Below are 21,550 nucleotides of genomic sequence, written 5' to 3' on the forward strand. Positions count from 1 at the left end.
TCAGCCACTGCCTTCATCAGCTGTATAGTACACATGTACAAACAAACCTGTAGTAGTATATATACCCCAATAAATCCAGGAGACTCCTCAGCGAGTCCTCCTGTTGTATACCAACAAACTCTCTGCAGCTTAAGGGGTAACCACTCCCTCAACATCTTCTTTATAGTGTGTTCTTGTGTGCGCCAGAGTAACTAACTCTTGGTCGTTACACCATCTAGACAAATTCCTTAACGAAAACCTAACAAGTGGACGGATTCGAGTATCTAAATCACCCTACGCATCACCATTCTTCTTTATCAAAAAGAAAGATGGTTCACTACGCCCTGTCCAAGACTATTGCAAGCTGAATGAGCTTACCATAAAGAATCGCTACACCCTCCCCCTCATATCCAAACTCATCGATAAACTCAAAGGTGCCAACTACTTCACGAAACTAGACGTACGATGGGGATACAACAACGTCCGAATCCAAGAAGGAGACGAACACAAGGCCGCTTTCAGGACCAATCACGGCCTGTTTGAACCCCTTGTTATGTTTTTTGGACTTACCAACTCGCCAGCGACCTTCCAAACCATGATGGATCACCTCCTAAGAGAACTAATCACGGAAGGAAAAGTTATTGTATATTTAGACGATATCATGATCTTCACGGAAACACTTGAGGAACATCGCCAAATAGTCACCAAAGTCCCATATCCTGCAACAAAACCAGTTGTATCTTAAACCGGAAAAATGCGAATTCGAGAAACAGGAAGTCGAGTACTTAGGCATGATCATCTCCAAAGACACTATCCGTATGGATCCGTTAAAAGTTGCAGCGGTCACTGACTGGCCTGCACCAAAGAATAAAAGAGAACTCCAATCATTCTTAGGGTTCTCTAACTTCTATCGACGATTTGTCAAAGACTACGGACGAATTGCAAAACCACTCACTGTGCTCACCGGAAAAGTTGACTGGACCTGGAAAGACGAACAAGAGACATCCTTCGAAACATTGAAGAAAACACTTACTACTGCTCCCACCCTCGCTATACCAAACGATGACGACCCGTTCAAACTAGAAACCGACGCCTCTGACTTCGCTGTAGGAGCCGTCCTGTCCCAGAAGCAAAATGATAAATTCAGACCCATAGCATTCCTCTCGAAAGCTCTTACCCCTGCAGAACGAAACTATGAAATTTACGATAAAGAGATGCTCGCAGTCATGACGGCGCTAGATGAATGACAACATCACCTTGTAGGATCGAAACACCCCTTCACTATCTTCACAGATCACCAAAACCTCCTTTACTTCCGTCAACCTCAGAAATACAATCGACGCCAAGCTCAATGGTCGTCTCAGCTTGCAGATTATAATTTCAAAATGGAACACGTCAAAGGAAATCAAAATACAAAGGCTGACCTGTTGAGCAGACGAATCGATCATCCTAGAGGCACAAACGATAACAAGAATCAGACACTTCTCCCAGATGTACATTTTGAAATACTTGACACCAACGAAGGATATCTACCGGATATACGTCGAAGCTTCCAGAAACAAGACGACGTAGTAAAGAAGAACTTGAAAGAGAAGCCGGATACCTGGAAGATGAAGGATAGGATCGTCTGGATCAAAAGAGAATCCGCGACGAGTTCCTACCCGATCCCATTAGCTGACCGTGTATACGTTCCCCGAAACCACGAATTACGGGCGCGAATATTGAAAGATTATCATGACAAAGTTCTGGCTGGACACCCAGGAGAAAGAACAATGTTTGAACGAGTAAACTGAGAGCTCTGGTGGCCGAGTCTTCGTACAGATATCAGACGATATGTACAAGGGTGCGAGAATTGTCAACGCACCAAGGCACATCGGACAAAGCCTAACGCCCCTCTACACCCAAACCCGATACCAGATCGGCCTTGGCAGATTATCACCACCGATCTCATAGACGCATTACCGGAGTCCAAGGGCTACACTGCCGTTCAGGTCTTTGTTGAATTTTTTGTTTGTTGTGCTTTTGCAACTACAGCACACAGCACCCCCTGGAAAGGAAGCAAAGATGGAATACCATGAACTGAAGTAGCAGCTGAAAACACATGTGCAGTGGTATTACAAACATACTTGTCTAGCATGATACATACTAACCTACAAGCTATGCCAGGAATCCCGCAAAAGCGACCAAGTCCCCCAGGCTGCGACTTTCGCAGCCTGGGGTAAAAACCAAATGATCAGGTCACATGGTCAAAATTGATCAAACAGTCAATCAATTTTGATTGACCGATTTTGAACCTGCCTTCAAATGGCGGAGTTGCCCGTCAACCAGTAGCGTACATATGAAATAAACAAGGATTCTGTCGGTAGAAAACACATCTGAACGGTGTCCAAGCAGCATTTTGTTGCTAGATTCTGTCAATGCTGACCCCAGTCGGCACATCCAAACCATTCCAATTCAGTACACCCACCGATCATACTCTTGCATGCCAAATACTTGCGAAAACATTGCCATTTGAACCACACAACTACCAGATTGAAGGAGTGTGTCAATGCCTAGATGGCAAGGACCTCCTGGCTATAGTTCCGACAGGAGGTGGAAAGACAGCGTACTTTTATATGTACATGCTAATCCTAATTGCAATATCCGAAAATTCAAGTACTATTACCCCATCCCCCACTGTGCGGCCAGTGAACATATTTTGGAGGGCTGTATAGAGATGGCTTTATGTTGGTTCATTCCCCTAGGTGTTCTGTATACATTGTTGTGAACTGGAGCCTTAGGATGGGTTTCTTCACTCATTGTTGTTTTTTTTGCAGTCAATCCTGGCACTTAGGATTGGTACATTGATGCTCTGGCACTGCAGTTGCCAGCTTACTAATTACAAAAGAGGTGTGGTAAATTCTTATCACTGAATGTTGGCACTGAATGCCTTAGCAACGGTATAGCCTCACCAATAACAGCAGACCTTCCTTTGGAAGAAACAACTTTCTTTCTCCAATCAGGTCTGTCTATGGGAGACTAGTAGGCTCGTACCCAGCTGTCAGGCAACAAATACGAAGCTATATAACAAAGCTCAATGCCTGGTCAAGTCCTTGCTGGAAGGTGGTGAATCAGGGTATGAGGATGAAGAGTATCGGTATAAGCGCAAATCCAAACTAATATTGAACTAGAGAACAGTACATCGAGTATGTACTTCTTTATATAGTGAACGGCGATGGTCAGACCGAGAAAGGGAAGAACTGAGAAAGTGGTCTGACCAGTCAGCTAACCAATAAGAAAAAAAGGAGAAAGTGGTCCGATCTATCGTATTTACTAATCGTATGAGAAAACGTATTGGTATCAGTAAGCCCATGAGAAGGCGCTGACTCACAACCTTCTTTGCTTATCAATATTCCTCCGAAGTATTCCCAGACATAGCACTGGATTGTGGCTATGTCATCTGGATATCTTCTCGAGGGTCGACAACAAGTCTACTTCGTCGTAGGTACGATAGGACGTGAGTGTGAATAGAGAATAAGAAGAAAAAGGATAAAAGTAATAAGACACCTGCTGTAATCTCTAGTCCAAGGGCAAGAGGAGTGACAGGGATCGAGTCTGCTAACCACGACATGACGGGAATGCGATAAGAAAAATTGATCCCTCACACCAGCCAGATCACTGGGTTTAATCTCAGTTACTAGCCGAAATTGTCTTCGAGCACACCCAGTGAACGGCTGGGACCGCTCGTCGCCATTTTGTGAGGAGGATGAGTTCCTCACCAAATATGAGGTGGGGACTTAATTGTAGGGACTTGAAAGCCATAAAACATTTTCCCCCAAGTTACTATACAAAAAAGTGATTTTGTAACTCGTAGAACACATTGAATATAGGAAATTTTTGCAACTTTTTTTGCAAGTGAACTTTGCCAGAAAATGGTAGTGACAGCAACAACAACCTCACCTCAAATTTTTCCAAAAAATATCTAATAACAAAAAGTGATCTACTGGTTACAAAAATGCTTTTTTGTATACCAAGTTTGTGACATTTTTTTCTGACTTCTGAGTCCCTACGACGAAGTCCCCACCTCATCTTTGGTGAGGAATTCATCCTCCTCACAAAATGGCGACGAGTGGTCCCAGCCTGCTCGCAAGCTCGCAAATTCATATCGGCAAATATGATAAGCGCGAGCTAGCCGAGCAGGTTGGGGACGAGCCTAGGAGACTAGGAGCGTTGCGACTGGGAAACAAAAAGCCCCAGATTTGTTGCCGTGACATATATGGCAGTGCCATCATGACGGAAAACCAAACAACATTTGTGGGTCCTTATTTAATTTTGCTTGGGTATATTTGTTAACCAGCGTTTGCAATGTGTTGGCTGTCAACGTGCACTTTGGCGTTTGCTTCGTGCGTTGACCGTTGTCTTATTTACTGGTCTCAGTAAGGCGTTCGACGTTGCATCATGTTATCGCCGTTCGGAAAGCGCCAGGCTAGGGTACCCAATTTGAACAACACCAAGGCAAAGGACAGTAAAGCTAGTTCTAGGGTGGAAGATGTTTTGGCTTCCAACAAACCAACTGAAGCTAATCCTGTGGCAGCGCTCGCTAAAGATGAACTCTGGTGGTGTGATCATTTTCAGTGGCTAAAGGAACTTGGATATCTCCTTCGCCCAAGATACGCTCCTGGCTGGGTGCCGTCTTGGCAGAATACTAAAAAAAAGGTGGTATCACTGCGAAGATGCACAAATACCTTGGGTAAGTTTAGTGCCTTCGTCACTATTGCTACTTATTGGGACTGGAACTATTTTGTACAGTACCCACATTTATTGGACGCAACTCGGATAGCGGATGGTTCATACGTGACTCTGAAAGTTATCAAACAGTCACGTCACCCTTTCGAGGCCGACATCGGACGTTATTTCTCGTCTGGACCCATAGCGGACGACCCTGCTAATCACTGCGTCCCCATATATGAATTTATCGAAGTACCAGGAGAAGTGGACAAAATAATAATGGTCATGCCTTTATTGCGACTGTACGACGATCCACACTTCGACACATTTGGGGAAGCTGTGGAATGCTTTCGGCAGCTATTCGAGGTATCCGTACGTTATGATCAAACAATTATATTATCTTATCCTTGGCCAGGGCCTTCAATTTATGCATAAACACCGCGTTGCCCATCGGTAAGTTAATTTGCTCCTAGTATCATCGTATTTTTCATGAGTTTTACACAGTGACTGCATGAACTTGAATATCATGATGGACGCGTCCTCACTTTACATTGATGCCTTTCATCCTTATGATCCTGATATGAGGCGCGACTTTAAGGGTGAAGCGAGACATCGCAGTCGCACGCAGTGCCCACCTAAATATTTTTTCATCGACTTTGGTATATCTCGTCGTTATGATCCTGGCGATGAAGCACCTCTCGAAGATCCTATATGGGGTGGCGATAAGACGGTACCAGAATTTCAAAGGTCAATTGAACCTCAAAATCCTTTCTATACCGATATATACTACATTGGTAATGTCATCAGAGAAGATTTTATACAGGTGAGCTCCACAAACTGCTGAGTCATTTTAAAATTAGGACTGATGGTGTATGTGTGTGACTGCAGGGGAAATCTGGATTTGAATTCATGATACCGCTAGTAGCTGATATGGTCCAGGACGACCCAGTTAAACGGCCTTCTATGGATGAAGTGGTAGCTCGCTTCAATATACTTCGCAAGGACCTCAGTACATGGAAATTACGCTCCCGAGTCATTGACAGAGAAGATGATGAAACCAGTGGTCTCTTCAGCAACATTGCTCACTGGACGCGTCGTGTCATTTTCATAATCAGACGCATTCCTCCTGTACCTACTTCGTAGTGTGCATGTGGCGGCGCCACTTCTTACACATCAAGTACCCATGGATTGTATGTATTAGGACTGGATTCTATACAACCTATATTCTGTATTTCGCGATTGCTGCGAGCAATCTTGACCGAAAGCCTTGGGGTTCAGGAAAGGACAACGTCCAAAACGGACAAGGTGGGCGATGGTTTGTTAGGGAATACCATCGTTGAAGCCACTGTGAAGGTCGTCGTCATCGTCACTGTCGGTGACAAGAGCAGAAAGATGGAAAGCTTCATACACAGCCACCACAACGCGGCACCTGACAGCACCGATCATTGCCAGGTTGGGGAATTAGTTATGAAGCTTTTTTACCCCTAATCCCTGTTGACCTCATATTGTCATCGTTGACCGTCGATGAGATCACTGCCGACAATGCCTGAAATTCATATAAAGGGCACTTGGTCGTGCATATAGTCCATGTTCCCCATCTTCCGACGTTACCTCCCTCTTACCATTATTTCCAGAAACTACACCCGAATCATGGCTGAAGCATCCCATAACGCGAAATTCTCCGTCCAAAATTTGTTCAATGTCGAAGGCTGGGTCTGTGTCGTCACAGGCGGAGGCACAGGTATAGGCCTCATGCTCGCTCAGGCGTTTGCAAACAATGGCGCAAAAGTTTACATCACTAGTCGTCGTCAGGATGTTCTGTCACACACTGCGAAACAATGGGGTTCATCACTCGCTCATGAACGAGGGGAGATTATCCCTCTTCAGTGCGACATTACCTCCAAACAGTCCATTCAAAGCCTTGTCTCAGAGATCTCGAAAAAGGAAAACCATATCGACTGCTTGGTGAACAATGCCGGTATCAGTCAGGGTAGTAGTGATACCGACAAAGCAGAGGAAAGTGCTAAGGAGCTCTCTCAAGAGCTATTTAGCGAAGATATTACTAGCTGGGAGAATGTTTATAGAACCAACGTCATTGGGTACTATTATTCATATCCCTGATAATGTTCGAGGTACTAACATTTCATTTCGACAGATATTATTTCTTGACAGCCGCATTCCTTCCTCTTTTGAACGCAGCAACTAAAAGTCACAGTCAGCACACAGGCTCTGTTATCAATATTTCCTCCATATCTGGAATAACTCGCACGACTCAGCATCACTTTAAATACAATGTGTCAAAGGCTGCTACCATTCATCTAAACACACTCCTCGCCCAGGAATTTAGGAAGAAAGCCGTTCAAGTCAGAGTCAACAGTATCGCTCCTGGGATATTCCCGTCGGAGATGACAGGTTGGTCCATACCCATCTGATGTTTCCTCCTCTCATCCCCTGATTATCTCATTTTAGCTGGAGGATCCGATGAAGTGAACAAGTCACAAATTCCAACCGGAGAGGATTATGGGCAGAAGAAAGGTATTCCGGCTGGCCGTCCAGGACGTGATGAGGATATTGCTCAAGCTGCCCTCCTCCTGGCTTGCAACCAATATGCTTATGGACAGGTTAGCGGATTATCATCGTCACTCACAGCAGAAAACTAAACCTGTTTTAGACCATTGCCATCGACGGTGGCTACCTCTTGGAGCACCCTTGAGGTTCCTGGACCAATGTAGGTCGATGACCATAATCCGGGCGAGCGTCATTTCTGTTATCCGGTGTAACAAGGTGTAATAAGTAAAACTAGCTTAATTGTGTGCTCTCAGTGTTACTGTAATCATCGTCATCCTTGCCATTTGTATCACTATTTCTTTTGCCAACACTCCAACCAGCGTTGTATAGATCGGTATTATGTGAGAACAGTGTGTTGAACGTTAATATGTCATCGCGAGTCTGATACATAAGCACATCCGTAACATTGTAGGAATGGATATAAGTTCTGAAATGTCTGGTGGTAATTCATATTGCAGAAACAATAGATACAAGTGTCATGGCTATATATAACAAATATTACATTCACAAAAAGTAGACTCAAAACCCAGTTCAAAACTTGAACACATTAACCAAGAAAATTCCCTTGCTAACATTCTCTCGACATTGCATCGCGTGTCCAGTTACGATGAATCATAGAGTCATCATGAAGACTCCCCACATGCCCAGGTTGCCCATGTGCATGAGGTTCTAGGGCTGCGCCAGCTGCTGCCCATGATGTCAGGTTAGGAATAAACGACGAGAACGCCGGTGATGAAGCGCGAGGTGGGCGCGGACGTGGGATGTTGACAACTTCGCTGGAGCCTTTCTGCCCTGAGACCTGTGACGTGGAAGACGGCGATGAAGCCGCAGCAGGGCTTGCAGCATTCGAGATGGTATGGGATGCAGCTATCCTAAAATTATTCATCGTTCTACTGAGCGTTTGAAAGACGGACGACCCTCGCTCAGGCCACGGCTCATTGGACGGAGAACGATCATGCAAAGGTGTAGACGGGGCATCTTCAGAATGACTCATGAAAGTTGAGTGAATAGACGAATCTGACAGTCCACGCCGTCTGAGAGTACGCTCGAGAAGAGGACCGGGGACGTCATCTTCCTCCTCGTGAAGGATGGGTGAGTTCGCGTCAACTACTGCATCTACAGCTCGCGATAGCTGATTCGTGTGGCGGTTTCTCGTCATTGATCTGCCGATGGTGGCAGTTCCAGAACCAGCCTTTAAGAAGCTAGATTGAACTCTACGAGGACTCCTTCCTAGTACAACCCATGGGTCGGGCTCCACGTGAGGTGCTCCAGCAAAAATGCCCATGACACTCCTTGACGTGCCCATAGATGAAGACGAAGGTTGTGAATCTGGGAGGCGTCCGGCAGAACCTTCACCAGCGTTAGGATATACGGAAGATGTGCTTGTGACCGACCTGCCCACTACCGTGCCCGAGAATTCGACATTGACCGTAGTTGTAGACGCAGAAAGGGCTGGACCGAGTTTGGGAACGGGGCGCGGAGGTCGAACACTACCACGACCTCTGCTTACAGGTCTAGGGGAAGGATTACGGTTAGGAGGGGGCGTTTCATAGGAAGTGCCGAATAGCTTTGAGAGTGGAGCCATCCACGCTGAGGCGAGAGTATGGTTATTGGACCGTCTTTCTCTCTCCATCGCTTCTGCCTTGACTGGATCCAATGCCGCTTCGCTGACTTTCGTCGCAATGGAAGGGTCTAATATGACGTCGTTGAGTGTCACTCTTGTTTGTCCAAGCTCCTCGAAAACGTCTCTAAAGAATTTGAATAGCCCACGCAAGTCTTTACGCGTGCACATCACAATCGTCTTTTCATCTTCGAGAAGCATGCGGTATTGGGTCCTTAAATGATTGACTTCGGATAGAATGTTGCCCACAGTGGAACGTGAAAGATGTCTGACATCAGCACCTCTCAGATGCTGGCGTTTAAGTCTATTGGTGAGAGTAAGAGCGTCTGCTTGTGACAACCGGTGAAGTAAGGAAACGACACGCTCCAACAGACTCGATAAAGGAGATCCATGGCCGTCGGTTAGAGATGATGATTCGGATCGCCCGTCATTTGGGGAGCTGGAAATATGATCGAAGGACGATGGGGTTAGCTGAGGATTTGATAGGATACCTAGCCACCGGTCTGTCTGCACCCCTCGAGATTGCGTAGGTGGGAAAGAGTTGTCAAGTTCATTCTCTAAGTCGAAGCTGAGATGAGAGGGTGGGTATCTAGGCTGTGGGTGGATAAAACTAGTATACTTTGTCTCAGATGCTATCAGCGAATCTGCTGGTGAAAGTGGCCGCCTATCGGTCTCAGGAGTCAGAGGTTCCTACGATACTTTGAGTATATAAAGCATCAAGCAGCAGAAACAAACATACGAATGCACGTCGTGATTTGGGTTCCATGCTTCCTTGACGTCTGCTAGGACTAAGTATCTAAAAATGTACACGATGTCAGAGAATGAATGAAAAAAGAGAACAAAGCCTAAGTTTATAAGACCAAGGACGGGAACATACAGAATCTTTGATGAAAGATGAAGGGCCACTGCGTGACTGCCTTGAATGTGGTGTCTCGACTGAGTGAAAAGTAACTAAGGCGTTTCAATATAAAACAATAATTGTACCTCACCTCTTATAGGAGGAGGAAGCGTCACACGATGTTCCTCTATTTCAGTCTGCAAGACGTGAGCATCCTCTCTCGACTCTGTCAGAAGTTGTTGTAATTCTTCGTTGTCACGCTTCAAGATTTCATTGTCAGAAACAAGAGACTCCAGAACTTGCATAACCTCAGAGTCATCTGCAATAGCGGTCTTCCCTACATGCTGCAAAGAGAAGGTCTGGAAATACCCTTCATTGAGAATAGACAACACACCCACCGATTGCTGAAGTGCTTCAAGGCGAGAGCGAGCGTCTTGTAACAACGATTCTGATGATTCCATACGTTGGAACCGCCTTTGCTCCAATTCCTCTTGCAGTCGACGCACTTCAGCCTGTAGTTGGGCTGTAAATATGTGACGAATAAAATAATGTACTTAGCAGTGATATCAAGAGAAGCATACATGCGCGATCCCTTAACCCGACTAAGCGCGACTCCGCGATCTTAGCCCTTTGCGTTTGACTATCGCGTTCCTGTTGGATATCGTCCTTCTCCTGAAGAACGGACGTTAGTCGCGAATCGAGACCCACTGCACGTGCATGGTGAGCAGTCAGTCGTGAAACTGCGGAGCGTGCTTCTTCGAGTTCATGGAGTACAGTCTTGTTGGAAGCCTCGGAGACCTCGTTGTTCAACAGGGCTTGGGTCAACCGCTATGAACACTGCATGAAGATGTATTCCGGGCGACGAATAGTTTCGGACGGACCTTCTCCAACAGTGCATTCTCTTTGTTAAGCTCTGCCACCCGAGAGTCGATCGGTGGAGTATAAGCGCGTCCATCCACGCTACCCTCCGATTTGTTGCGCGGTGTATGGTGTCCTGACTGTATGCGCACGGTAAGAGAATGTGACTTATGAAAGCAATTTCACATGCCTCATGGCGACGGACGTATGCTTCGTGTCTTTGTAGAAGGGCTTGACCGACCTCTGCAAGGGATGATCAGAATGCGAGGCTGAGAACAGGTTGGACGACGCACCGGCACTGAGAATGAGACGGCTCTCTAGCTTTGTCTTGATTGCGTGCCAGTTCTTTATGTTCTCGCAATCCTCTTTGCCACAGCAACAACACAGTATTGCTTGAGGTTCCGGAGAAGGTACCCTGGAAAAGTTTGTGAGTGCGAGTGTGAGTTCGTCAATTGTGCTCGTTGCGTGGTAAAGACTGCTGGCCAGCGGCGAGTCTGGGGTGGCTGGGCGAGAATATGCGGTTTCCTCGTCTTGCATAGTGAATGATGGTGTAGAAAAGAATGGGGTCCAGAGAAGAGAGAAAGACTGTGCAGAATATATAAACGTTAGGTGCTGCTGCAGGATATTAGAAAGGTGTGTAGTTCGGCCCAGTTACTACAAGCGTCCTGCGATTGGACGGTCTTCTCACGCTGTCTTTACCTTGGTTTCATTTACAGAACCTGCCAAATCAGTCCAGCAGAGACGATCTCAATTATCTGCCTTAAACAACACGCCAAGTTATATCATCCACCAGGGAAAAACAAGATAGTTATTATTTTAGCAAAATTAGGTATGGCCAAAAAACAATATAGTATGCGAGCAAATTATACAGTGTAGAAATGGCTAGATAATTTACATTGATGTTGATTATCCCCCGTGCAAAAGACCAAATATTCAAGTCACTTCCAGGCCCACAATTTTCATCACAAGCTCTGATATCCATCCCGAAATGTTAGGCCATTGTCCATGATTAGGAGACAAGAACTGGAAACTCGTCGCCAATCCTTGCATGCCCAGCTCATCCAAACGCTTGGTTAACCTTTGAGACAGATTGTTCTCATCAACAGCGGTAAGCGTGGACATGGAGCCGGAACGTAATGGACCCAGGCGAAGAGGATCCGACTGCGCTACTCGGAATATGCTTGAAACAGCCCGGATAATGGCTGGATTCGACGATAGTGCAAATGTATCTTTGATCCTATCTTGTAGATTCTCGTACCTGTGTAGAAAAAGTATATTAGGTGTGAATTAGTCGGAAAATCGAAAGTATCACGTACGACATCGAAAGCAAGTCAGGATACAGACATCCTACGTCTGACAGAAGATGATACAGTATCTCCGTCTCTGCGTCATCTCCTTGAGCGGTGGTTAACATGGCCCCAATAAAGGAAACTAAGAAGAGCGCCAAAGTGCCGTCATTTACTGGAAGAAGGTCAATGGAAATACGAGGGACAAAGTCGTCCTCCATGGGTCCCGACGTTGGTAAGAATTCGTCCAAGCGAGACTCTTTCAGAAGGCGGACGTACGACGCTCGCGTGGTGGAAAACGGAATCAAGGCAATGAAATAGCCCAAAGCATCAGGACAAAGCGACGTTATAGGCCCGTCGACTGCGTTCTCGTAGGACCGCACGGTAACCGATAACAAACTTCTGAGAACAGTTTCCGCAGACGATCTGAGGTGAGAATGGCGGATACCTTTGAAAATGGTGGCGGAAAGCGAGAATGAAAAGTTCACGTCGAATGACAAGAAAAAAATTCGGTCTAATTGGCTGATGGTCTCCTCCAACGGGGAACGACTTTCTAGAAGTACGCTTGATATCGAACCTCCTTCGAATGCGTCATGCGACTCCAAAGTTTCTAAAGTGGCGCGCAATAGTTCAGCTGCCTCTGCATAGAACGCAGTATAGCTAGACTGCAGGAGGGCGACAGCGAGCCAGAAAAGCTGAGGGAGGTACCTAGATCCTTCGGCTAACGATGGTACAACCTTGCAGATGCATCGGAGCATGCTGACTACCGTCATTGTGTCCATCTCGGAGGGTTGAAGCAAAGCAGATTTGAAGGCGACAAGCATCTGGTAGACGAGGTCATCATCGACATCGGAAGTGGCAAGAGTTCCGAGGACAATGTAGGCACGGGACTGAATAGCAGCGGGTAACTGGAAAGCTGTAGAAGTCGCCAAACTCATCCACCTAGCGCGCCAAACGTTGAGTAATTCTTTATTTGCGAATTAGTGATGTCCTGCACGTGAGTTTAAGTAAAGATCACCTTTAGAACCTGCCGTGACCTCCATTATACGTAGAAGAAGATGAGTAAGGCCTTCTTGATTGTCGATACAAACCTTATCATTTTGTGGGTCGTAGTTCGTATACTCGCTTGTGGTGGATTGGCGACCAAGGCCAAACAATTGGAGATTTTCGAGCCTCGTTAATTCATCAATCAAGACTCGGAGATCAGGGCCAGTCGCATCGTCAGCTCGAGCAAGAAATAGAGATTGGAGGAAATTCATGATAATGCCATAGACAGATTTCCTGATAAGTGTTTGCCCCGTGCCTGCGACCAATGTGACGACATGACAGATATCGGGAAGGTAGAGCTGATCGTACTGCGCCTGCTTGGAGTGATTGCTTGCGACAAGTGCGAAACGAGCTAACGTTGCGATCTCATTCCAATGCTGATTCTCAGCCAAAGTTCTGGAAGGCTTCAGTGAAGTTTTCCCAAGGACCTTTGCACAGCCTCAGCAAACTACAGAGACATTAAATCTGCTTAACATACCTTGCGTAATTTGGTAAATATTCGTCCCCTCACATTGACAGAAGACAAAGCGGCCGCTGTGCGTGCAATGGTCTCACATCGTCGCGAACCAATTCCTCCATCAGTGGCTGCGCGGATAAGTTCGTCGAGGACTATGTTAACCACTGTCGTGTCGAGATTGCCGATTTGTACCCATATATATTTGTGTATCATAGACGATATCTAGTCAGGCGTGAATGCTAGGAATTATTAGCACAAAGGAAGAAACGCACTTCGAGGTCCGATATAGTCAGATCAATCAGGGAACGGATACAGTCGCGTAATCTCGCTCCAGAATGCTCGTATAGAGCATTCGAGGGATTGCAAAACATAGCGAGGTTCCTTACCCATGGACTCATATATTGTAAACAATTTATACGCTGTGCTGGAGTCGCCTTATCCATACCAGCAGAGATGACTGACATGAAGTCTAACGTAAGTTTGGGCGCAAAATTGGCTAGACGATCGCTTAAGCTGATCACGAAGGTCGATATATCGCCTGGGATGATGCCAGCTGCACAACAAGTATAAGATTAGCACATCAGGTCTCTGTGGAAAAAAAGAGCATACCTTTAGACGCAATTATAGGATTTTTCTCGTAATCCAGATAGGAGCAGACAGCACCGAGGAGATTGTATGCTGCACCACGGAGCTCTTCTTCTTCAGAGCCAATGTTAATCATGCCGACATGTAATAGTGTAGCAGAAATATTCGTGAACATGGGGAACCTTTCGGTCCCTGGGTGCTGAATATCCCTCAACTGGCTCTTTGCCGCTCTTATCGTCTACATGTCAATAATTAGAATCTCAGATATGGGCAATGAAATGATGTATCTTGCCTTGACAATGACATCACGAGCAGGCGATGAGAAATACGAAGTCACTCCTTGCCTACTTCTACGGATGATGAACTCGTGTGGATCACGCCCTGTGGATACGTTGTATGCATCGCTCACGTCAGCGAGAGAAATGATCTCAGTAGATCGGCATGACAATGAATGAGATATAACTTGGGCCCTGACCTATATACATATACTCAACCTCAAGCAGAATGAAGCTAGGCATCTGATACTTACAGAGGTGATCCGAATATGTGTCAGTCCAACCTCCATTACAACGGGCATACGTAATTGAGGTGTTTGTCTCAAGTTTACATCCGCAAATGGTGACCTGACCTCATCTTCGAGGTTCGCTAGAAGTGGTGGTTAGCAAATTAAAAGACCGAAAAGTCTACAGCAGCTTACTCGGGTACTCAAGTGCACTCATGCAGGAATCCGGTACATGTTCCAAAAGCTCTGCGACGGATGAACACGCTTTGATCCCACTGGAAAGTGTTGTGCCTGAACATAGAGAATAAGTATAGACGACAGGATAGATGAATGGTATGTACCAGCAGACACGTTATACATGCGACGAAGATATCTCTGTGTCAATTGATTTGGGTTCAGAATGTAAGCATATGTGAACCTATTTCGAATGTCCGACGGAATTAACTCAGTGCAAATCTTGAGCCACTGCACAGGTATTTCCGAAGTCGACGTAAATGATGTACAGTCGAGGATTATCTCGTAATGGCGATTTTCGTACTGCGGCGAATTCAAAGTCTAGAACTTATGAGTGAGTATGATTGTTGGCTTGGATAATAAACGACACACTTTAAGGGCGTGATACATCAACAATTCTATATCCAGAGCCTCCACGTCGATCTTGCATACGCGCAGTACGAAGATGACAGGCGCATTCTCAGTTTACAGGTCAGCCAGTTCGATGAACAATACTTAAATATAATATACTCACAGAAGAAGGATCCATGAAGGCTTCCACAAATATATCACGAACTGCGTCAATGTTGCGATGTGCACAACGATTCATCAGGTCCAGATAGTCCCTATGCTCATAACTTGCATAGGGAGAAAGCTTCGGCACCTCTGGAGCATTCTGTAGTTCCACGAGCGTCGCGCAAAGGTTCTCCCACGCACGTTTAGCGCTAATCGAGGCAGTATCGTCTTCTGCGCTGGGTTTAATCCAACTGAGGAGCTCCTTCCCTATTTTATCTGCATGCTTGTCTAAGAAGCGGTGAAGTACGATGGTGTCTGAATCGTCAGTGGTTGTACCAAGCCACTCGTCAGATTCTTCATCAGCGGTGGCTGCCGAATATTTCTAAAGAATATATTTAGTATCATCATCTCAACCAGAAACCCGAATATCTTACATTAACTTCGCTCAAGTATCGGGTGACGTTAACAATATTTGCTTTCAGGAAATCGTTGAGTCCCATCATATGTGCTTCTTTTCCGAAGAAGATATTGTTGGCGAGGTTCTGCATCACTTTTGCAATAACCATGAGTCCACGTCGAATGACCATACCAGCGTCTCCTTTGGGTACTTCTACATCCACAATCTCTGGAGCAACGATTGCAGGCGAAATGAAACTGGAGATAACAAATGAGTCTCAAAATATATCAAATTGTGACATGAGCCTACCGTAAAAAGATGAAAGCGCCGAGCGCCGCAAACTTGGCGTCAGGCCATACTTGATTGCTATCCAAGGCATATCTTAGATGGTAGTATTCAACAAAATATGATGCACTTACACAGATTTTGCCAGATGTGCGCAAACTTCGCGGAACATACTAAAAAGACAATCATTAGCGTGAATCTATAAACAAAGTTATTCGCTTAAGCTCACGGAGGCAAAGCAGGGACCGAGGAAGTGATAATCTCCAAGAAAGAGGAGGCTACTATCTCAACATTATGCTGATTCTGTTTAACATCTTGTTCGCCAGCTTTAGCAGGGTCAAGCTCATATCCATGACCTGGAGGCATGGATGTCATAGTCTTGATGAGGGGGATAATCAGACTCCGGAGATAGCTGTAACCATGAATCTTGGCAAATGCTGACAGGAACCGCGTGCAAGTCGAATTGCTGCGGAATAATGCGGTTTCATTATCTAAGTAAGAAAGATCAGAATAAAATATATAAAATCTTCGTTAACCTTACCAGTATGAGCAATCTCTCGGTCTATCATGGTCTTTAGTAGGGCCATCAAGGATGTACGAGTGTCGAACAAATTCATGAGAACAGATATCATAATATCAACCTCAGATGCGGGACAACATTCACAAATCACCAGGGCAAGAATCATCTATACCGAATTCAGGAACATTCTCATAATTGGAGTACGAATAACTTACATCAGAACCTTTCACCAGCTTATGGACAGCAAACACTGAGACAATGGATTACTGGTTGTAAATGAATGTGCTCACCTCGCAAAGATGGTTTCTGCGAGCTTGTAGCTCTGCATTACCCTGAGGTTCGAACTTCGCACCTTGGCCTAAAACTCGCGCAAAAACGTGAACAAACATTGTTCTTTTTCTCATGTCAGATTCGTAAGCCAGAGCGATGCAATGCTTGAAACCATTTTCCGAATTTGCTGATACAAGGTTGGATAGACCCGCTATAACCAAATCACGGACATCAGCCTCTCTTTGAGAAGCCATGATTTTCTGTTAAATAGTTCTAGACGTGAGCTTCGTTGACTGGTAATAGGATTACCTACCTTCTGTAATGAAGGGACATCTGAAACGCTGTCGGAAACCTAAATGCGAACTGTCAACGAATGCGAAAAAAGACAGGAATTAGACTCACGGTAACATCAGCCTGACAGATATCTAACGCTTTCATCAATATGTGTGAATAACGTATGAATAGGCGCGAGACTGCATGTCCTGTATCGTCGGATTCATTTGCGCTGCTGTCTATAGGTTGCAACTTCAAGTGATCAAGAAGTTTAACAGCAGTTCGCAGAGACGCCAGGTTTAGATCGAATTGTATCTGGACCGTAGGGGGATCAAAACTCTGCAAATATGTAATGAGGAGTGGAACTATATGATAAGTAGGATAAGTAGTGAAACTCGTACGGTTGCTGGATCCTGGAGCCACTCCATGACTATGTCCAGAATACGATTTCTTGCAAGATCATCTTTACGCAAAGTCAAAGTATCAGTTCGGTCACATATGCTATCGCACAGGGCGCAAAATTTAATCCGTATGCGATAAGATGCCGGGTCATGGAATCGGGAGATGAATCCGACAAGTACATGCAGAATAGAACCGAGATCGATGCTAAGCGCTTCATCAGGGGGCATTTGAGCGTTATCCACTAGCGATTTCAGAACAGAGATCAACTAGAAAAAGGTTTATTTATGTCAAGATGGATATAATGTCAAAAGATGTACCTGGTCCAAAAACAAGCTGTACTCTTCCTTGAACTCTAAGCCGGCTCCTTCAGTAATATTGCGAGTGATTCTAGATCTCTGTAAGCAGCATGTAAAATACATCCACAGAATACTACTCACTCGTCCAGGTGCTTGAATAATTTGGCGAAGAGACGTGGACTCAGCTCGGATCCAAGGGCCTCTCTAGCCACTTCACGAATGCGGAGGTCATCGTCAATAAGCTCATTCGTGAGGAACTCTATGAAAGAGGTGACCAGATAACTGGGATCTGGCAGTGCACGCATCTCATCTGGAAGGAACTCGGGAGGTATGACAGATGTCAAAGAAGATACGTCGTGCTCCTCTTGCACGCATGCACCACCGAAAGCAGCCAAGAAGAGTGTTAAATTTCGCCACTGATAGAATTTTTCCTGGTAGAGAATTTAATATGCAATGTCAGCATTAGAAGTGAGATTGACAATACCTCTTGCGAAATGTTTTTCTCGTCTGGGCTAAGGTGAGCATCATTTGAAGCTGCGATAGCGGCTATGGGAGATTGAACCACAAATTCTGAGAGGGCACTCCATCTGAAGTAGCATTCTTGCCACACAGCAACGTTGATTGGAGAAGGATACGACACTAGACGAAGCAGCTTTCTCACGCGCCTCTGCTGTCCAACGCGTCCTGTGATTCTAAGTCAGTGCCATACTTCTGAGGGAGAAACATTAACATACCAACAACGACAACACTTGGGTCGCCTAATTGTTCATATATGGGGTTACGCTTAGATCGATCTTCTTCCGTTAAACCGCGATTCACAGGGGCGCCAGGTTGGCGTTCAGCTTGAGCAATAAGGCGTAGACTCTGAGCTGCTAGTTGCGATACATCGTTGCTTGTGGACGTCAATGACACGAGGAAAGCAATTTCCGCCATGGCAAATGCCGAAACTCGATCCTCACTAAGCTGTAGACCTCGAGCATGGTCTCCCTTCACCGCTCAATTTGAATGGGCACCCCATATCTACGAAGTGACATGACATACCTCGCTCTTTCGATGATAAGTCTCAATAATTTCGTGGGCAATACTGATCCACAACCGTTGAGCCTCTGGCTCTATCCTACTCAGTAACAATTTCTTCACAGTGCTGGTAAGAGTAGACGCGCTACAAAACATATTAGTGAGGCAAGAAGGAGCGTAACATGATAAATAAACAAACATAGAACTCTTCAACCAAGCCTGGATCGTGTCGTAAAAAGCGTCTGTGGGATGCATTTTGAAGAAAATGTCTGTCATATGCTGGAAAGAGGTCGCTGCCGATATTTTTACAGCCGTATCCACTGGCGACTCCCATATTTTCGCAGCAGCCGGCATCAAGTCGTCAATCTCTGCTTGTCCTATATGCGTTATATAATAGTTGGGATCGGCGCGCCATAAAGTCAAAATGGCCAGCAACAGGAGGTCTTTTTCCACCAGTGTCTCTGATGTGAAACGCTTGGCCTTTGGTCGAGCGGCTGCCCGCTTGACGTTGCCGTACTGATCAATTTCACTACGCCGCAAAGAAGATGTCTAATATACAAATTGAGTATTGAGAGGCCGACCACACTCAAGGTTAAATATTACCTTGTATATGGCACGCAGTCGGTTGGCGATGGACGCCTGGAGACGCTCCAAAGATGGCTGCCAAGGTAAACGAGAAGCCTGCACATGCATCAGTTGACGAACCATCCAAAGGCGCAAGGGGGGACAAACCTCTGTTGTCAAAGTGGTTGCAGCCTTAACGGCGCAAATCTTTACAGCATCTGAACGTTCGGGCTCGAGGCTCGCGAGAAAGATGGGGATGGACTCTTCTTCCGATAAAAACCTAAAGGTCGCTGCCAAGGCCTCAGCGTATGTCGCTACATCAATTTCTTCATAAGAATCCCAAAAAGGCCTCTGCTTTGCACTCTTCAACAATGAGACCTATATGCATTGTTTAAGTGTAATTTCCCACACATCAGGCGAATTCGACGTACCTTGACTTCATGGGCGATATCCGCAGCAAGAGCTCTGAGCGGCAGATCCCCTTCAGGAGAAAGGCGGTACCCTGCCCTGCATATATCGATTGCACAGACAAATGACACATCTGTTAATTTGGAGCCGTTATTTGCATGTTTAACAAGGTCTTCCACAAATCGAGCGTCCTACAAGATATATTAACAAAAAGCCAAAATCAGTCTACAGATTTCCCACAAACCTTTCTGTGAGTAAGCTTCTGAGAGTGCGTGAGTTTCTGGACACCTGAAGTGGTAGAACGCGTGTGCAAATCGACTTGAAGATCTGCGGTCATACGCTCAGAGGACAGACAATTCAAAATTGTCAGAGTTGGCCATATCGCTCGTTCCATGCCAGGCACGTTTGCCGCATACAACAAGTCGAAAACGCGTTCTGGGGCACCTTCAAGCCTTCCTCTGGACCGCATGGCGTCATTGAACTCCTGGGGAAACAAATCGACCCAGTTCCACATTCCCACTCGCAGGGGCATTGCTACTGCCGCCTGAGCTTCTCTCTTCATATTCACGAGCAAGGACGATAGTTCGTGTAAAACTTGTACTAGCCTTGTCCTATCCAAGGCACTATGCGTCATGAGTAAGAGATCGATTGTATCCGGATTATCTTCCGCCGTGTTCGCCAGAAAATGTATCTTCGTCCGTATGCGATAGAAGACCACCATCCAATTGGACGCAGATAGATGATATACAATTCGTCCTGCGAACTTACCAATAAGAACATTTAACGAGAGCGTCGACTTGACCAACGTCATGTGAGTTTTCTCAAATTGGAACGTGCGACCCAACCCTGGGAATCCCGGATTCATGCTCGCAGATGCGGACTGGAAAGACGAGGTGGAACTCTTTAGTCTGAGCACTGGTTTTGGTGCCTCGGAGATATGAGCTGGTAGTGGTGGCCCCCTCATGCCAGTATACTCGTCAAATGCCCTAGATGTGGTTGGCAAGTCCACTGACTCGAAGTCGTGTAAAGATGCATCAGGAGCCAGATTTGAAGAAGACATGAGCCTGCTTTCAGGCGGCGCTGTCTGGCGGAGGTACAAGACCATAACACTAAGTATATATCGTGCACAATTGTCGTCCAAAGGGAATGGTTCAGCCCATGGCGGCGGCGTAGAGCACGAGTATTCTGATGGAGCCTGCCTACTCCTTTTACTTTGGTTATTATTCGCATACATGAGAGGCACAGGAGCTTCAATTGCTGTGTGACTTGATCCTCCTTTACTTGCACGAGAACTCGATCGAGGGTTGTCGTCTTGACGTAAATTCCACCGCGACGCCATGGATACCGACAATATTTTTAATATGAACAGTTGAGATTGCAGCACTTCTACGGTCAAGTGTCCATCTGCATCAGTTTGCTATTACAGCATCCAGACATTTACGCCAGCGTCAGTGTCCATATGTAGATATAAATATCTGCATCGCCCACCTTTGCCAGTCTTTCGAGTAACTCGCTCAGCGACCATGATATGATATCCAAAGAATCATGCGCAAGTTCTACCAAAGCCTCAACTGCTCTTTGTGTCGCGCCGTCTGACTCTACAATGTCTAAGGCAAGCCCGGAGTTGCATGGGAGCTGATGAATGCACGCTGGGATATCAGAGCAACGTATATGCGCTATGAGATGAGATTTTACCTTGTTCTTTATTCTGTTTATCAAGGCCTGTACGATTTTCTGTTGCGGTGTTGCAGACGCGGCTGAATACGCTATTGAAGGTGGTTGTGATGGACCCACGAAAGCATGATGGGAATCGTTGCTCCTGTGCGACTTTGGCAAGTTTGTTGGTGGATTTGCGTGTCCTGCTGAAGCAGAAGGACGACGGATAGGCATGGCTTGAAAAGCCAGCTAGCCAACTAAGTTTTTAAAGAGAGATACTAGGAA

At 45.8% G+C, this 21,550-nt stretch overlaps 4 protein-coding genes across 4 annotated transcripts; 2 read left to right on the forward strand and 2 right to left on the reverse strand.

The window, feature by feature from the left end:
- Nucleotides 1-4,248: 4,248 nt before the first annotated feature.
- SERLADRAFT_462294 (uncharacterized protein) lies at nt 4,249-5,917 on the forward strand (the record flags this gene model as incomplete). The annotated part of the gene is made up of 5 exons (XM_007315997.1): nt 4,249-4,272; nt 4,396-5,052; nt 5,102-5,139; nt 5,191-5,509; nt 5,575-5,917. 4 exons carry the CDS (start codon nt 4,417-4,419, stop codon nt 5,827-5,829), a joined length of 1,248 nt encoding a protein of 415 aa, XP_007316059.1.
- A 322-nt stretch (nt 5,918-6,239) lies between these two features.
- On the forward strand, nt 6,240-7,617 carry SERLADRAFT_383815 (uncharacterized protein; the record flags this gene model as incomplete). Its single annotated transcript, XM_007315998.1, has 4 exons — nt 6,240-6,785; nt 6,842-7,098; nt 7,156-7,307; nt 7,358-7,617. 4 exons carry the CDS (start codon nt 6,337-6,339, stop codon nt 7,397-7,399), a joined length of 900 nt encoding a protein of 299 aa, XP_007316060.1.
- A 205-nt stretch (nt 7,618-7,822) lies between these two features.
- SERLADRAFT_435744 (uncharacterized protein) lies at nt 7,823-11,108 on the reverse strand (the record flags this gene model as incomplete). The annotated part of the gene is made up of 9 exons (XM_007315999.1): nt 7,823-9,565; nt 9,615-9,671; nt 9,753-9,811; nt 9,865-10,050; nt 10,108-10,236; nt 10,295-10,541; nt 10,595-10,711; nt 10,777-10,814; nt 10,865-11,108. 9 exons carry the CDS (start codon nt 11,106-11,108, stop codon nt 7,823-7,825), a joined length of 2,820 nt encoding a protein of 939 aa, XP_007316061.1.
- Nucleotides 11,109-11,351: 243 nt separating this feature from the next.
- On the reverse strand, nt 11,352-21,499 carry SERLADRAFT_447196 (uncharacterized protein; the record flags this gene model as incomplete). The annotated part of the gene is made up of 34 exons (XM_007316000.1): nt 11,352-11,829; nt 11,888-12,824; nt 12,876-13,332; nt 13,383-13,583; nt 13,634-13,914; nt 13,971-14,184; nt 14,239-14,421; nt 14,476-14,591; nt 14,644-14,739; nt 14,790-15,003; nt 15,055-15,141; nt 15,197-15,559; nt 15,612-15,831; nt 15,884-15,940; nt 15,994-16,032; nt 16,089-16,350; nt 16,401-16,545; nt 16,595-16,612; nt 16,670-16,909; nt 16,963-17,001; nt 17,052-17,237; nt 17,324-17,590; nt 17,642-17,711; nt 17,762-18,051; nt 18,105-18,304; nt 18,355-18,607; nt 18,662-18,782; nt 18,837-19,186; nt 19,241-19,318; nt 19,370-19,579; nt 19,633-19,800; nt 19,929-21,026; nt 21,098-21,244; nt 21,305-21,499. 34 exons carry the CDS (start codon nt 21,497-21,499, stop codon nt 11,505-11,507), a joined length of 8,127 nt encoding a protein of 2,708 aa, XP_007316062.1.
- Nucleotides 21,500-21,550: the final 51 nt, after the last annotated feature.

This window comes from Serpula lacrymans, assembly GCF_000218685.1.
Source record: "Serpula lacrymans var. lacrymans S7.9 unplaced genomic scaffold SERLAscaffold_4, whole genome shotgun sequence".
Classification (NCBI taxonomy): Eukaryota; Fungi; Basidiomycota; class Agaricomycetes; order Boletales; family Serpulaceae; genus Serpula; species Serpula lacrymans.